This window comes from Phyllobates terribilis, unplaced genomic scaffold (assembly GCF_046119375.1).
Source record: "Phyllobates terribilis strain yellow unplaced genomic scaffold, ASM4611937v1 Scaffold_13__5_contigs__length_258822181, whole genome shotgun sequence".
Lineage (NCBI taxonomy): Eukaryota > Metazoa > Chordata > Amphibia > Anura > Dendrobatidae > Phyllobates > Phyllobates terribilis.
The window spans coordinates 3,673,397-3,691,744 of NW_027362773.1; the positions used below are offsets into that span (position 1 = coordinate 3,673,397).

At 49.3% G+C, this 18,348-nt stretch overlaps 1 protein-coding gene across 3 annotated transcripts in view; it reads left to right on the plus strand.

Annotated features, from left to right (window-relative positions):
- LOC141173657 (dipeptidase 2-like) overlaps positions 1-18,348 on the plus strand; it is a 621,939-nt gene that overhangs the window by 427,216 nt on the left and 176,375 nt on the right. For all 3 annotated transcript variants that reach the window (XM_073657957.1, XM_073657958.1, XM_073657956.1), the window contains exon 7: positions 7,008-7,184. In XM_073657957.1, the coding sequence (XP_073514058.1) occupies positions 7,008-7,184 (177 nt within the window). The remainder of the gene's footprint in view (positions 1-7,007; positions 7,185-18,348) is intronic.

Consider the following 18,348-nt stretch of genomic DNA (forward strand, 5'->3'; position numbering starts at 1 on the left):
GTACAATCTGAGTAAATGTTTTCTGTGCAAATGGCGCCGAGTCGATGGTGAAGATGGAAATAGGCTTAGGTAAAGTACAGCAAGCAAGACCATGAATTTTTATAAACTCAGCATCAACCATGCTGACTCCGGCTTCACTGTCAACAAACGCCAAAATTTTCTCGGATTTGCTCTGTAGCACCACCTCTGCTGTCAGGACAAATCGGGAACTGCAGGTTGGCAACAAATGCACCCCTTGTTTCTTCAACTCCTGACTACCAAGAGTTAATCAAGTCTCTTTTTGTTTAGGAATTGAAGGACAGGTTCCAACAAAATGTCCCTTTTTCCCACAAAAAAAAAATACGCCTTTTTTCTTGATAATCTCCCGGGAGATGTATGATGCAGAGACACCCCCTAACTGCATGGGTTCCTCCACCTCTCCCAGAACTGGTTCACCCCCATACCACTTACCCGGCAGTTACACAACCTTGACAAGAAGGCCCCGGAGAAGGTGGTCTCACCCGTCTATCCCGAAGGCATCTATCAATACGTATGGCCAATGACATGGCAGCCTTCAAGGACTGAGGGGTTTCATATACTGCAAAAGGCATCTTTCAACCTTTCAGTAAGCCCCTCACAAAATTGACTTCTAAGGGCTGAGTCATTCCATTTGGAATCCGTTGCCCATCTATGGAATTCCGAACTGTACGTTTCCACTATCTTATTCCCCAGCTGAAGGCGATGTAGCCTAGACTCAGCCAAGGCGACTCAGTCAGAGTCATCCTAGATGAGGGCCAGAGCCCTGAAAAACCCCTCCACAGACTGAAGACAAACCGAGTCATGCGGTAAAGAAAACGCTCACGACTGAGGATATCCCTGCAGTAGAGAGATCCCAATTCGAACCCGTTGCTCCTCATTTCCGGAAGAGTAAAGACGAAGTTTAAAATACAGTTTGCAGGCCTCCTTGAAAACAAAAAACTAGTCCCTACCTCCTGAAATCCTGTCAGGGAGGACAACATTGGGTTCAGGCTGAACAGGCCTACCTGCAGAGACCCTCACATTGGCGACCTGTAGCTGCTCATGCTGCTGCTGAACCTCACAGCGGAGGTCATTCAACTCCAGAGACAGACAGTGGAACTGCTTTGCGAGCTCTGCAACTGAACTCATACCAAGGAGAAAGGAAAAAGAAAAGGTCAATGACCAAAAACACACAGAGAAAAAAAAAACAAAGTGTCAGGTTGTTTTTTGTTTTTTTCTTCCGTTTCAAAATGTGCTTGGCCAACGATAATGTCACGCAAGGTGTGGGAAAGACTTAGTGCAACACAAAGGGAAGAGGGAAAGGAAGCCCAGACTCTACTGAAAGGGAGGAGTGGGGGAGTGGAGACCTCCTGGCTGATAGAATATCACCATGTCTCCCCTAACGTCCCTATATTGGCTCTTCACCAATCGCTGCACGCATTCCTCGCCCTGTCGTTCCCTGGCATTTGGCCCTGGCTACAGAAGAAAGGGGATGAGCACTAGTCAATCCCCACTGAACACTAAAGACAACAAGGGAGGATAAACAAGGGAAAATTGCTTAGCTTTAGATGACTCCAGACAAATGCTCACACGTCCTCAAGCACCAGAGAGGAAGAAGTGCTGCTATCGCTCAATCCTTCACCAAGAGTAATGAATATCGCCGGCACCTCCCTCTGACACACAGCAGTCTGTAATGCCAAACGTAGAGATCTCCTGCAACCAACTGCAGGGCGACTGTCTGTCACTTCTGACACACCTGTGACAACCAGCTCTTTGTGGCTGGCCGAATCTGGCGTCACTGCTGTCTCCATGGCAGTATGCCAATGAAGTCGGCATCCAGCCAACTTCATTGCAATTTCCCAGGGAAGTTGAAAGTTGTATTCATGCTCAAAATTTGCACAAAAGTCAGCGTTAATGCCTGTTTTGGAGGTAGGGTAGCAGTCACGTTCCCTTTAATGTGTATTGGGGACTTTTGTGAGCAGGACTTTGTGGGTAGTTTCATGGACTATGTGACAGAAGGAACAACATTGACCTTTCCACATTTTATCACCATCTTGGGTCTGTAAAAGTCATTTACACAAGTGACAATACTTAAAGGGGTATTCCCATTTCCAAGATCATATCCCAAAATATAGCAGGTGTATTAATAATAATATTAGCAAATACCTCCAATTAGAAATGTAGTATACGTACGTATGTAGTAGAGGCAAGAGAGCCTTTAAGAGAACTCTTACATGATGCTTCAAAGATGGAGAGAGACTGCCATCTGCTTGCCAGACACAGTCAAGTAGAACCAGGATATACAAGAGAAGTTGAAGGGAGAGCAGATTTAGACGCTGGACCCGGTCAGGTGACTTCCAGGAAGGGGTTCCTGGAGATAAGAGGCCAGCGCGCCAAGCCTGAGGAGTTTTTGGTGCCAAGCAGCAGAGAGGAGCTGACCTGCTCCCTGTGTGCTGAGAAGCCCCGCTCGGCAGGCCTAAGCCGGAGGCCTGCGAGGTGCCACAGCCGGGCGCCGGTGGATGGACTCCGGATCCCTCACAGATGTGACACAAGTGCTGTACCTACTGAGGAGAGTCGGAACCTGCTTGTGGTGCTAAGTGAGTTCATGGAACCCGACGTCGCCCGCCGACAGACGAGGTCTGGACCCCCCTATCCCCGGCTTGAGAGACTGCCTCCAACGGCCAGGAAGAGAGGAGTTGAGAGACTGCTGAGCCAGGAAAGTCAAGCCAGTGAAAGCAGAAGAGCTGCATACGTGAACAGGGCCGTCACTTCTACTGTTCACTCACGGTACCGGGGCCAGTTGGGTTTAGGTACTCAGGTACTCAGGTTGGGAGGGGAACAGTTGGGGCGGAAGAAGCTAAACTTGCTTTAATTGATTTTGTCGAGTGCCCGTGCATTGCATCAATCTAAGTGGCACGAGTTTACAGTTGTTGCCCCGACAAGAGGTGGCGCGAGTTTGTATAATGCCAGAGGCCTTTACCAGAGCTGACGCTATAGGGCTGGCACCTGTGGAAGGAGAGCCATGGACCCTGGAGGTGTCCCTCAACAGCCAAGAGAATGGAAGAGAACCGTTGGCTGGGCGCCACCTCTTGGAGAAAATGGAGGCTAATCTTACTGAGTTTTCTGCTGGACAAGTAAGGCAGATCGAACAACTTCTACAGCGATATCAGGGAGTGTTTTCACAACATGAAGACTATTTCGGGTGCACTCGGGACATTCAGCACGAAATACCCACAGGAAATACTGCTCCCATTCGAGAGAGATATCGGCAGATCCCGCCTCAAATGTACCAGGAGGTGAAAGAGCTGTTGGTCCACATGTTGCGGAACAGCGTGATCCGCGAAAGTCAGAGTCCTAGGGCGGCTCCTATCGTGCTGGTCCGGAAGAAGGATGGCACCCTGAGATTCTGTGTAGACTATTGGAAGCTGAATGCCTGTACAGTACAGGACTTCTATCCACTCCCCCGAATTGAAGAGTCTCTATATGCGCTAGGAAGCTCCAAGTTCTTCTCTTCCCTCGACCTGGCCAGTGGCTATTGGCAGGTCCTAGCAGCTGAGAAGGATCGTCCGAAGACAGCTTTTGTTCTCCCTATGGGCCTGTTTGAGTTCAATCGGATGCTGTTCGGGCTAACAAATGCGCCGGGAACCTTCCAAAGACTGATGGAGAGATGCTTGGGGGACCTCAACTTTGAAGCCACTTTAATATATCTGGATGATGTCATTATCTATTCCGCTACGTTTGAAGATCATCTCTGCCGACTGGGACAAGTGTTAGAACGGCTTCGGAAGCACAGCCTGAAGATTAAGCCTCGTAAGTGTCGTCTCTTCAAGCGGGAAATTGAATATCTGGGGCACACTGTGTCCAGTGAGGGAGTGCACCCCATTGCGGAGAAAGTAGCTGCCGTGCAGAAGTGGCCCACACCTGCCAATCTAAGAGAACTGAGGGCATTCCTGGGGCTAGCTGGATACTACCGCAGATTCATTAAAGACTTCGCTAAGATTGCGATCCCGCTCAATGAATTGCTGAGAGGAACGGCTGGGGGAGCTAAGTGGCAGCCCATTCAGTGGGGCCCACGACAAGAAGAGGCATTCCGAGCATTGAAAATGGCGCTAACGGATGCCCCAATTCTGGCCTACGCTGACTTTTTGCAGCCTTTCGTGTTGTACACTGATGGGAGCTTGCATGGACTGGGAGCAGTGCTGGCTCAAGTGCAAGGAGGAAAAGAGCAGGTGATTGCGTATGCCAGCTGCCAGCCGGTCACTCCGCGACACGGAGAAGAATCCGGACAACTACAGTTCGTTCAAGCTGGAGCTACTGGCACTGGTGTGGGCCATGACCGAGAAATTTGCTGAATACTTGTCGGGGTCAGAAGTGCAAGTGCGGACAGATAACAACCCTTTGGACCACTTGGAGAACGTCAAGCTTGGCGCGCTAGAGCAGCGGTGGGTCGCAAGAATGTCCAAATACCAGTATAAGATCGCCTATCGGTCCAAGGCTCTGAACACTCATGCAGATGCCCTGTCCCGGGTTACTCAGATGGGCCCGAAGAGGGATAGAGATGAGGAGCTAAAAGGCGACGAGATTCCGGATTTCAGCCAGTTTGCCGCTGCTGTGGTCGACGCCCAGGAGACCAGAGAGGAGCCGAGGCCCACTCAAATCCTGGGCCGCTCAAGAGACGAGTAGATAGATCTGCAACAATCCGACCCAGAGCTGGCAAAGCTGAGAGAATGGTTCGCCCTTGGTCAAAGACCCGACCAGGAAGCCAGGGCCACTTCCCTTCCAACTACCCTACAAATCCTAGGCCAGTGGGAGAGGCTCTTCCTGAAGGATGGTTTGTTATGCCGAAGAATCCAGCTACCTCGAGAGTTTGATGTTACCTGGCAGGTAGTTGTTCCAGAGGCTCTGGTAACGCAGCTAGCCCAGGAGGCACATAGAAGAGGTGCTTACTTCAGTGTGGAGAAGACCTTTCAGTGGTTGCAACAGCTGGTGTATTGGCCTCAACTGCAGCAAGAAGTCAAAGGGGTCTGCCGAACATCTCGCCAGTGTGAGTTGAACAAACCCCCGGAACAAAGGGCTCCCATTCAGGCCATCCAAACTTCTGCACCCTTGGAAGTCCCGATGATTGACTATCTGATGATCAGAACTTCATACAATGGTTACGGACACTGTTTGGTAATGACTGATCACTTTACAAAGTTCGCAGTAGTGACGCCTACCAAAGACCAGACAGCAGAAGCCGCAGCTAAGGCCATCTGTCAGGATTTCATCCGGATTTATGGGTGTCCGAAGCGAATACATTCTGATCAAGAGGCCTGCTTCCAAGGACGAGTGATGGATGAGCTATACCTTATCCATGGGATCGACCGATCCTGAACAACGGCTTACCACCTTCTTACCACCCTCTTAGTAGAGGCAAGAGAGCCTTTAAGAGAACTCTTACATGATGCTTCAAAGATGGAGAGAGACTGCCATCTGCTGGCCAGACACAGTCAAGCGGAACCAAGATATACAAGAGAAGTTGAAGGGAGAGCAGATTTAGACGCTGGACCCGGTCAGGTGACTTCCAGGAAGGGGTTCCTGGAGATAAGAGGCCAGTGCGCCAAGCCTGAGGAGTTTTTGGCACCAAGCAGCAGAGAGGAGCAGACGTGCTCCCTGCGTGCTGAGAAGCCCCGCGTGGCAAGCCTAAGCCGGAGGCCTGCGAGGTCGCCGGTGGATGGGCTCCGGATCCCTCACAGATGTGACCCGAGTGCTGTACCTACTGAGGAGAGTCGGAACCTGCTTGCAGTGCTGAGTGAGTTCGCGGAACCCGACGTCGCCCGCCGACAGACTAGGTCTGGACCCCCCTATCCCCGGCTTGAGAGACTGCCTCCAACGGCCAGGAAGAGAGGAGTTGAAAGACTGCTGAGCCAGGAAAGTCACGCCAGTGAAAGCAGAAGAGCTGCATACGTGAACAGGGCCGTCACTTCTACTGTTCACTCACTGTACCGGGGCCAGTTGGGTTTAGGTACTCAGGTTGGGAGGGGAACAGTTTGGAGCGGAAGAAGCTAGACTTGCTTTAATTGATTTTGTCCGGAAAAGACTTGAGGCCTAGCGGGAATAACCGGTGACCCCCGCTAGAGCCATATACAGAGATAAAGAACTGAGGTGGTGACTCCCCTGCCTGGGTGCACAACATTACTTTGAGAGACTTCGTATTTTGCTAATATTTCAAATTACCATTCAATACCCTTGTTTTTATCCCCTTGTTCAAAATACCTGTTTTATATATACATAAACTGTTTATAATAATCTCCGACTGTCCCTGCTTTGTGTCTCCGTGCGTTGCATTCCGGCACCTGCATTACACGTATACTAGTAATATTGCGGTAGCTTAGGTATCCATGGTTATGACTACTAACAAGTAACTAACTGTCACTATATTAGTGGTCATAACCATGGTTATTTAAGCTACTACCATGCTTGCACATGGGGAAAGTGACATAGCAAATCAGAAGAACTATACAACATTTCTAATTGGAGATATTTGCTAATAATATTATTATTACACTTACTACATTTTGGGATATGATCGTGAACATGGGAATACCCCATTAACTATAAGCCATGCACCATTGTGAGCATCTCATACTCAGGATATTTTTTGAACAAGAATATTTCACATTACAAAAGGGACCGATTTCCATCCATTTTTGGAAGCAACTGGAGGTGACTGCTGGATGTAAAGTAACAATATCCAGTTGGATGATGTCTCAGCGATCAGTCACCTGAACCAGCAGTTACCCAACAGTCTTGGCTGTAAAGGGGCTATAAAGATGGCACATCATCATTTTCAGACTTGGTGGAGACCACTGAAACGGCGACAGTATGGAAAGAGCGCTTGTGTTACAAAGTTTCCCAGCTTTAAATCAATAAAATTGTTACATAAACTGCCAGAACAGTTTTGTCTAATGTATAGATTACACTACCCCTAACTATTATGGTAACAAAAAATTCTCTTTTTTATCTTTTAGGAAGTGGTAAAAGAAATGAACAGAATAGGTATGATTATTGATCTGTCTCATACCTCATTTAACACATCTCGGGAAGTCCTCGCAATATCTAAAGCACCAGTTATATTCAGTCATTCAGCAGTCTTTGCACGATGTAGGATACCCCGTAATGTTCCTGATGACATTCTGCTAAGCATTGTAAGTAATTTTTGTAAGTTAGATTTTCTAGCTAGTAAAAAAATGTCTTGCCGTCTTTACTTTCCTACAGACAATTAATTGTGTACGCCACATTTGAATAAAGACACCATGCACTTTATTAGGAGAAAAAGTTTAAGGTATAGTTTCTACACAATAGCATCTGTATTTCGATATACTGTACATTCTAATGTTTGAAAAATTTATGTGAGAGAATTGATAGCTTGACTAATTACTGTATATACCTTGCTGATTGAATCTGAGTATCCCCATTCGCAGTAGGCAATTTCAACAAATTACCGAATCTTCACCCCTTGTATGTAAAGTCAATAGCAAATTCTTACTTTATTTCTCAATGTATTACTGAATTTGGCTGGATGGACTCTTAAATGGGTTGTCCGGCCCTAAACTACAAGTCTGCAGTAACTCTATGTAACTGCAGACTTGTGAATCCTCACATCACATGCACTGTGCGCTGTGAGAATCCTCCGATGCCAGCGCCAGGAGCAGGCGGTCATGGAACCTAAAATATGAGCATATATGCATACTCCTGGCCACACTCCAACTAGACTTTTTCCGGCCTCACTAATTACACTTCAACTGATCGAGGCTACACCCATCCAGTGACTGGAGACTTGCGAGTTAAGGCCGGATAACCCCTTTTTTTTAAGACTTTATCTTTATTTATTGAATTTATAAAGAGAAGAAGAAATACAATCACAAGGCACTAACCATGCCAAAATATTTAAAAAAAATCACTGAGGGAATGGAAATGACAGTAGAAGTTATTAAATTGTTATTCAAATCATGAGGGCTGTGTAAGACAATAGCACAAAATTAACATTAAAGAGCAGGATATGAAAATACTGTACATAGCCATAATTGTCTAGGCTGGGTGACAATTGCTCACCTCTGCTCTGTCTCTACACCTGTCTGGGATCCTGTGACCCATAAAGATTTATACTATGTGTTACACAAACGTCGCTAGGTTCAGATAGGGGAGAGATAGGTTACATGAATCCTGGGGGAATTGTTACTCAGGGCGACCATAGACCATGTGCTGCAGCTTCTCTCAGGCACACAGGGGTATTGACCCTCAGGCACAGACACGTAGGTTATTTTACTTGCTGACCAGACTCTGACCAGACACTTGACAAGAGTCCTCATAAACGGTAGAACAGTAGCATCTAATAAGAAGCCGCACGGCCAGTGCAAGTTAAGTCTTATGAGCAACAGGCTCCAGTGACAAACAGTACAGTTTTCTTAGCAGCACAGCAGCTCACAGTCTTCCAGTAATACAGGACAGCACAGTTCTAATGCAAATGCACATTAATGAACACAGCATTCTTTACAGCACAGTGAGATGGAGGAGGGGGAAGGGTGTGATGAGGGAGAAGATCCCTGTGACACCATTTCTTCCAGTCCTTATCTTTCTGCCTGACCATACTCTTCACTGCTAATTCAGGAACTCTACCTGACCTGTGCTTAGCTTCACTCCTGACTTGAATCCTTTTCACTTGCAGGGGCGAAATACAGATACACACATACCACTTTTCTCTTCAGCTCCAGCCAGACAGTAAACAACTTCCCCACAATCCCCCTGGGGCTCTGCTAAAACACTCCCCTTCTCCTGTGACTGTGTTAACCCCTCTAGTTGCCGGATGCTTCTAGAATACAACACTTCCTGTCTCATGTGCTTGTGTTACTTCTAATAGTTGCTGAATGCTTTTAAAGCAACAGCACTACTTCTGCATGTCACACTCTGCAACAGCACTAATTCTGCATGTCACACTCTTCCCTCCTTTTTGAATGTCGTCCTCGACATTCGTCTTAGTTGGTCAATCTGACCAATTCTGAGACAGTGGTGAAAGTTGGATAACTTTATATACAAATTGGCATTGTGAAATTGGTATAACGTTCTTAAACATTGATAACAACCTAATCTTACGACCTTTGTTTTAATTGTGTTAATTGTTTCTTTCTTACAGGCATCCTACAAGAAATAAACAATTAACACAATTAAAACAATTAGCATCTCTTCAGTTGGAGCTTTTCGTACGTCTTCAACAAGCTCTCTCTCTTTATGCTTTAACAGTTCTTTGTTTCTACAAAGTCTTTTAAGGAAAATCAAAGCATGAAAACAAGTCTTTCCACCAGGCAACATCTTCCATACTGCCTCTCGGTGGTGAATACTACTCAAGTGGGCTTACCTGATCTTCAGGCAGAGATACCTGTTTTCAGTTGACAGTCCTTGGCACTTGACTCAGTTCACCAAGTGTCTCATAAGTCAGCATAACGGGCCTCCTCACTTCTCGAGTCAACATCCTCCTGGTGGGTTGTTCCTCAGAGACCACGGGTTCTTCGGTCACAGAAGTTTCTTCCGCCGCACTCATTTCCCATGCTTTCTCAGATGATCTTGGAGCTGCCTCTGTAAGTTCCTGTACTTTTCCTGAGTCGCTTGTTTCCGCATGGTCTGGCAATTCCGCTCCTCCTTAGTGACGATCGGTCTCTTCAGGGTCTGGTGTTCGACCATCAGATCTGAATTGGACTACATCTGTACTCCTTGGTATGAACTTTGGAGCCTCAGGGCTTAGTTCACTCTCCTGAGGATGGTACATCCCTCTCCTTGCCGGTCTGAGAAATACAACGGTGTGTTCTTCTCCATAGGTACTTTCAAGGTCACTGTCCACCTCTGGAGCTTCAGTCTGTTGTGGTCTCTAAGTCGATCTCGGTCGATGTCGGACTACTTCTGAGAAGTCTTGTTGTGGTGGGAGATAATCACAGGGTAGTAGTAAATTCCGATGGACTATTCTGGTTTTCTTGTCTCCCGTTTCCAATCGGATTTCATACACTGGGCTGTCATCAGCTTTCCTCTTTACGACCACATACACCTTGTCTTCCCAGTACGAACAAAGTTTTCCTGTACCGCCTTTATCACGTACGTTCTTGACTAGCACACGGCTACCCGGTGCCAATTCTGCTCCATAACATTTTTGATCATAGTACTCCTTACTCTTGCCCTGTCCTTGCGTAACCACTTTGGACGCTATGTTGTATGCCTCTGCCATATATTCCTTCCATTTACAAATGTACTCCAGATATGTTCTGTAAGTCTCTGACACCCTGGAGTATCGAACATGATGTCGATTCGCAGTCTTGGCGATCGTCCATACAATAGGAAAAAGGGTGAGTAACCCATTGAATTGCTCTTTGTACAGTTATAAGCATGCACCACTTTTGACAGGGAACTCTTCCAGTCTTTCTTCTCATCATCTGTTAAAGTGCCCAACATCGACAATAATGTCTGGTTAAAACATTCTACTTGTCCATTACCCTCTGGGTAATAGGGCGTTGTGTGGGATCTCTGAATTCTACCGTACTTTCCTAGCTTGGCAAAGAACTGGTTCTCAAATTCTCTTCCTTGGTTGTGGTGTAACATCGTAGGGAACGAAAACCTCAAAGCAAAATCATTGAAGATCTTCTCTGCCGCTGTTCGACCTGATTTATTGGTGGTGGCATATGCTTGAGCAAATGAAGTGAAATGGTTCATCACCACCAAGATGTATTCGTAACCACCCTTGTATGTCTCGAGATGTAGACAACCTATTGAGACCATCTCAAACGGATACGTAGTTTGGATGTTGCCCATAGGTGCCTGGGTTGACATGTTGGGATGTTTATCTTTCAGACACCCACACTCCCTGGTCACGTACCTCTCAATATCTCTCTGCATGTACAGCCAGAAGAAATGTTCACGAATCAAGTTTGTTGTCCTTTCCACTCCCAGGTGTCCCATGTTTACGTGGAGTTCTTTGAAGACCAACCTACAGAATACACTGGGTAGTACCAACTGCCGGTTTTGTCCTCCTCTACGAAACAGGATACCGTCTTCACTGAGGTAGAGCTTCGTCCATTCATTAACTAAAACAGATAATGATGGTGACTCATTGTCTCTCTCCCGTTTACTTGGAAACCGATTTTGGTCCACATAAAGTAGTATTCTACCAATTATCTGATCTTCCCGTTGTGCTGTATGGATTTTTCCTTTTGGTATTTGTTGAATAGAAAGGGGGTGATCTTGCTCTCTCGCTCTTATGGTGGTTTCCACCATCAACAGACACCTCAATGGTGTGTCTTCCTCCTGATAAGCTTGTACTGCTTAGGTAGTGCTCTCAATTGCTTCCAGACTGACTTCCTCCGAACATTCTTGCATGAACTCCTCAGGCTCTAGTGGCATTCTTGACAATCTGTCAGTATCCACTTTGCATTTTCCTTGCCTGTACTTGATTCTGAAATTGAAGTCAGCTAGTTCAGCGTCCCATTTCTGACCCGTTGCCTTCAGTTTGGCTGTAGTAAGGACATAGGTCAAAGTGTTGTTGTCAGTGTATATCTCAAACTCTTTGCTGTAGTAGAGATGATCTCTAAATCATTCACAGATAGCCCATTTCGATGCCAGGAACTCCAATTTTCCGGAATGTAGATGGCAATTCTTCTCTGTGTCTGTCAACATTCTAGAACCCTAACCGATGACTTTCATTTTTCCATCTTGATGCTGATACAGGACAGCTCCCAGTCCAACTTGAGAAGCGTCACAATGAAGAACAAATGGTAAATTTAAATCAGGAAATTCCAAGATGGGTGGTTTTACCAGGTAGTCAACTAGTTCTTCCAGTACCTCCTGGTGGTCTGCTGTCAAGAGAATGGGCTGTTAGGATGAAAGGGCATTGTTTCTTTTAAGCCCGGTCCTACTCTCGTTCTTCTTTTTCTCTGTGGGTGTTGTTTTCTCTGTCGTCCCCTCCAAGAGGAGGTATAGTGGGGTGGCAATCCTGGAGAAGTTCCGAACGTAAGTAGTAGAGGAATCCCAAGATCTGCCTCAACTCCCCGACAGTAGGGGCCGCTTGTCTTTAAAGGCCAGTATCGGAGCGATTTCTGCTGGGTCCATGGTATATCCTTCTCCGGACACAATTTTCCATAGAAATCGGACTTGCCTTTTGAACAGTTCACACTTCTTTGAGGTCAACTTAACTCCGTGTTGTTAATACCGTTGTAATACTGTCCTCACGTGTTCAACATGCTCCCGGAAGGTTTTGCTCTGTGCCACATTGTCATCCAAGTACTGCTGGCAGATATTGTCCCTCAATCCTTCTAAACATGTCTCCATGCTCCTCTGGAATTCTGCTGGAGCTTAACTGAGCCCAAACGGTATGTGGATCCATTCATATAATCCCCACGGTGTGATAAATGCTGTCAAGGGTCTACTGGACTCTTCGACAGACCCTTGGTGGTATGCCTTACCCTGATCAAGGACAGAGAATCATGCAGCACTGACTGAGCGTCTGGGGAGAATGATTGATGTCCTCTCCCGTTCCCCTGATGAACTCTGGTGAATACCAGGGAGAAACGCGTTTGGACGACATATGAGGGATCACCAATGATAAGTGTTGCTCCCTATCTACTTATATACTGTAATATCAGACTGTTGATGCATTTGGAACATGATATGAGGGACTATCTATGGTAAGTGTTAAGTCCCTATGTATCTGAGATAGGATATAAGGTACCACCAATGATATGTGTTATTCCTTATTACATGATGTAACTGGGCCGGGTGGTGGAACCTCTGTGCCCTGGAACAAGGAGGGACCCCGAGGGGCAGGTGTTATACTGAAGACGACCTTGTATTAGAGCAGGTGGCTCCCACGGGTCAAATAGCTGGGACTGACCGGAGTAGCGGGTGGACACAACAGGTAGGTAGCAGTCTCTGGGTGAGCAGGCGGGTGGTCACGGGAAGTGACGGAAGAGCAGGTAAGAGTCTCTTGGCTGGCAGGCAGGTGGTCACAGCAAGTGGTGTCGGAGCCTCCAGGTAGGCTAGCAGGTGGGTAGCAGGTGAGCGCTCCCAGGTGAGCGGGTAAGAGTCTCTTGGCTGGCAGGCAGGTGGTCACAGCAAGTGACGGCGGAGCCTCCAGGTAGGCTAGCAGGTTGGTAGCAGGTGAGCGCTCCCAGGTGAGCGGGCTAGCAGGTACAGCAGGTAGCAGGCAGGTAACTGGCAGGTGCTTCCTGTTCCGCAGGTGGACTTGCCCATAGACAGACTGGCGGATGCAGGAGACAGACTGTCGGGCTCAAGGGAAGACAAGCAGGCAGACAGGACTGGAAGTCAGGCTGGCAACAGGACCTGAGGGCTGAAGCAGAGGTGAGTATGCTTTGCAACAACTTTGCTCGGGCACCTCCATTTTGGAGGAGGTGCCTTATATATGGGAAGTCCTCCGGCTATTGGCCGGGGACTCCTTAGGGCGGCGCACGCGGTCCCTTTAAGAGAGGGGGAGCGCGCGCGCGCCCTAAGCACAGTGCCCGGGGCAGGAAGGTGAGAGGGAGGGACGGCGTCTTTGCTTAGCAGGAGGCAGAGACGCCGATGCAACAGTACCCCCCCTTTAGGCCCCCCATTTTTTAGGCCAGAGAGAAATTTCTCAAGGAGAAGCGGAGCGTTGATGTTCTCCCTGGGTTCCCAAGTTCCTTCCTCAGGACAATACCCCTTCCAATCCACCAGAAAAAAGGTTCTCCCTCTTACCCTCTTGATGGCCAGGATACTCTCCACTTCAAAGACGTCCTCAGCAGAAACCGGAGTAGGAGGAGTACCTGGATTGTCGGAAAAAGTGTTAAGGACAACGGGTTTGAGGAGGGATACGTGGAAGGAGTTGGGAATGCGTAGGGTGGCCGGGAGTTTTAATTTGTAAGGCCACTGGGTTAATTTGCCTGAGGACTTCGAAGGGTCTGATGAATCGAGGGCCCAACTTGTAGGAGGGTACTTTGAGCCGCACATGTTTGGAAGAGAGCCAAACCTTGTCTCCCAGACAGAATCGAGGTGGATCCAAACATCTCTTATCAGCATATCTCTTCATCCGCTCGGAGGACAGAAGAAGAGCGGACCAGTTACTCTCCCAAATAGTAGAAAATTCGCTGACAAGAGACTCTGCGGCAGGGTTGTCCACAGAAGCGGAGACAGGAACTGGAATCCGGGGATGTTGGCCACCGACTTTAAAGAACGGGGTTTTGAAAGAGGATTCGCTCTCATGGTTATTATAAGAGAACTCGGCCCATGGTAGGAGATCCACCCAATCCGAATGGTGGGCATTAACGAAGTGCCGGAGGTAGCTGGTCAGGATCTGATTGATCCGCTCCACTTGACCATTGGACTGTGGGTGGTAAGCTGAGGAGAAATCCAGGGTGATGTCTAGCAGCTTACATGTGGCTCTCCAGAAGCGTGAGGTGAACTGAACCCCACGATCCGACATGATGTGGAGGGGTAGGCCATGGAGACGGAAGATGTGGCGGATAAAGTCTTTAGCCAGCTCGGGTGCAGATGGGAGACCAGGCAGGGGAATGAAGTGGGCCATTTTAGAAAAGTGGTCAGCGACCACCGAAATGACTGTACAACCGGCAGAAACAGGAAGATCGGTGATAAAGTCTATAGCAATGTGCTGCCATGGAGCAGCAGGTACGGGCAGGGGCAGGAGATGGCCACCTGGTAGATGTCTGGGAACTTTGTTACGGGCACAGGATGAACAGGCCGCGACGAAGTCTACAACGTTCTTACGCAGGGTAGGCCACCAGTAATGCCGGGTAATGAGCTGGAAGGTCTTCTTTTGGCCTGCTAGTTTAGAAGAATGTCCCCAGCGAAGAACCCTCTCCCGATCTGGTACTGCTACAAACGTCTTACCGAGTGGAAGACGAGTCAGATCCAAGGGGGCCACATTCATCACCTTGGAGGAGTCAATGATGTGCGTAGGCTCCTCCTCTTGATCGGAGGACAGGAAGGACCGGGACAAGGCATCAGCTTTGACGTTCTTGTCCGCCGGGCGGAAATGAAGAATGAAGTCGAAGCTGGCAAAAAACAACGACCACCGGGCCTGGTGAGGATTGAGTCTCTGGGCATTTTGGAGATATGCCAGGTTTTTGTGATCCGTGTAGATGATTGCCAGGTAAAGAGCCCTTTCAAGCAGATAGCGCCACTCCCCCAATGCCAATTTGACGGCTAGCAATTCACGGTCTCCTATGGAGTAGTTGCGCTCAGACGAGGAGAAGAGTTTGGAGAAGAAGCCGCAGGTTATTATTCTCCCGGTAGAAGATTTTTGGGTGAGTACCGCTCCGGCTCCGGAGGAGGAGGCATCAACCTCCAGGTAGAATTGCTTATTACAGTCCGGACGGTGCAGGACGGGGGCAGAGGCGAAGGCTCTCTTTAAGGAAAGGAAGGCCTCCTCGGCTTCATACGACCATACCTTGGGATTTGCCCCCTTACGGGTAAGCGCAAATATGGGAGCAGTCCGGGACGAGAAGTGTGGGATGAAAAGACGATAGTAATTGGCGAAGCCCAGGAATCGCTGTATCGCCTTCAAACCTTCTGGATGGGGCCATTTTAGAACAGAAGAGAGCTTCTCGGGATCCATTTGCAGACCAGTCTGGGAGATAACGTAGCCCAAGAATGGAAGGGAGGTCTGGTCGAAGAGGCACTTCTCGTATTTGGCATAGAGGTGGTTCTGCCGAAGCCTAAGCAGGACCTGACGAACATCCCTCCGGTGTGTGGGGAGACCCGGAGAGAAGACCAAGATATCGTCCAGGTATACCACTACGCAGGAGTACAGGAGGTCACGGAAGATGTCGTTGACCAGCTCTTGAAAGACAGCGGGGGCATTACAGAGACCAAAGGGCATCACAAGGTACTCATAGTGACCGTCCCGGGTATTGAATGCTGTCTTCCACTCATCCCCTTGACGGATACGGACCAGGTTATATGCTCCTCGTAAATCCAGCTTGGAGAAGATCCTGGCGCCCTTGAGACGGTCAAACAATTCGGAGATGAGCGGCAGGGGGTATTTGTTTTTTACAGTGATTAGATTGAGTCCTCTGTAATCTATACAGGGACGTAGCAAGCCGTCTTTCTTTTTGACAAAGAAGAATCCGGCTCCAGCCGGGGAGGTAGATTTTCGGATAAATCCCCTAGCCAGATTTTCTTCAATGTATTCAGACATGGTCCGGGTTTTGGCCGCAGACAACGGGTAGATATGCCCACGGGGAGGAGTGGCGCCAGGTACCAGGTCGATCGGGCAGTCATATGGCCTATGGGGTGGCAACGCCTCTGCTTCCTTTTTACCGAAGACGTCCGCATAGGGCCAGTATGGAGCCGGGAGACCGGGTAGATTAGCTGGAGTAGGGTGAGGGCGAGCTGGACGGACCGGAACCAGGCAGGTTTTATGGCAGTCTGGACCCCACCAGAGTACTTCACCGGATCGCCAGTTCAATACGGGTTCATGTGTCTGGAGCCAAGGTAGACCTAGCAACAGGGAGTGAGAGAGTTCGGATAGCACATGGAAGGAGATCTTCTCAGAGTGCAGCATTCCCACCTGCAGAGTTAAGGGTTCAGTAACGAGCAGGATGGGCACTGGAAGGAGTTTACCATCCAAGGAGGCAACTGACAAAGGTTCAGTGAGAGGCTTGGTGGGAATATGGTATCTCTCTACTAAGGACTGGGAGATGAGGTTCCCAGCAGCTCCAGAGTCCAGGTGGGCGATTTCAAAGTGCCGATCCTCTCCCCAGGAGAGAGAGAGAGACAAAGTCAGGGAGGGAGATGACTTACTTTTGTCTAGGACGACCTCTCCGAGCGATCCTAGACACCGGCGTTTCCCGGCCTCTCCGGGGAGGAACGGATCAGGTGCTCCTTGCTGCCACAATAGAAACAGCTCCCCTCGGCCCGGCGTGACTCCTGGCGAGATTTGACCAACTTGGTCAGGTCGACCTGCATGGGCTCGGGTGAGTGCTCCCGGGGAGAGACTGAAGAAGAGACAGGTTTCTGGAAGTTAGGAGCAAGGCGGAGAAACCTTCTCTCACGGGTGGTCTCCTTGATACGTTCCTGGAACCGGATGTCAATCCGGGTAGCAAGTGACACCAGGTCGTCTAGGGTGGTAAGGATGTCCCGACCGGCAAGTTCATCTTTAATCCGACCGGAAAGACCCTCCCAGAAGACGGACAGTAGGGCCTCGTTATCCCAGGCAAGCTCAGCAGCGAGGGTACGGAACCGTATGGCATATTGGCCTACGGTGAGACTCCCTTGGCGGAGACGTAGCAGAGAGGAGGCTGACGAGGTCTTTTGTCCCGGTTCATCGAAGACTTTCCGGAAAGCAGTGAGGAAAGCTGACAAGTTGGATACCAGGGGAACCCCTCTCTCCCACAGGGGATTTAGCCAAGCCAGTGCTTCCCCAGTGAGATGGGACATGATGAAAGCCACTTTGGCCCGGTCGGTGGTAAAGTGATGTGCCAAGAGTTCAAAATGCAGGGTGCACTGGTTAATGAAGCCTCGAGCCAAGGCGGGATCTCCACCAAAACGAGGTGGTGCAGAGAGCCGGGGACCCGGACCGGGTAAGATGGCATTGATGGGTAGCGGCGCTGCCGGGGCGTGAGTCGTACGACTGGAGGCAGGTCCAGGTGGAGCAGTCAGTGTGTCCAGGCGGGAGTTGACATTACACAGGTGGTTCAGGATGGATTCCTGTTGGGATCTCTGACGGGAGACTTCGTGGAACAGGTCAGAGAGCGAGGGAGCTTGGGCGCCATCGGGTTTCATGGCCCTAGCAAACTGTAATGGGGCCGGGTGGTGGAACCTCTGTGCCCTGGAACAAGGAGGGACCCCGAGTGGCAGGTGTTATACTGAAGACGACCTTGAATTAGAGCAGGTGGCTCCCACGGGTCAGATAGCTGGGGCTGACCGGTGTAGCGGGTGGACACAACAGGTAGGTAGCAGTCTCTGGGTGAGCAGGCGGGTGGTCACGAGAAGTGACGGAAGAGCAGGTAAGAGTCTCTTGGCTGGCAGGCAGGTGGTCACGGCAAGTGACGTCGGAGCCTCCAGGTAGGCTAGCAGGCGGATAGCAGGTGAGCGCTCCCAGGTGAGCGGGTAAGAGTCTCTTGGATGGCAGGCAGGTGGTCCCGGCAAGTGACGGCGGAGCCTCCAGGTAGGCTAGCAGGTGGGTAGCAGGTGAGCGCTCCCAGGTGAGCGGGTAAGAGTCACTTGGCTGGCAGGCAGGTGATCACGGCAAGTGACGCCGGAGCCTCCAGGTAGGCTAGCAGGCGGGTAGCAGGTGAGCGCTCCCAGGTGAGCGGGCTAGCAGGTACGGCAGGTAGCAGG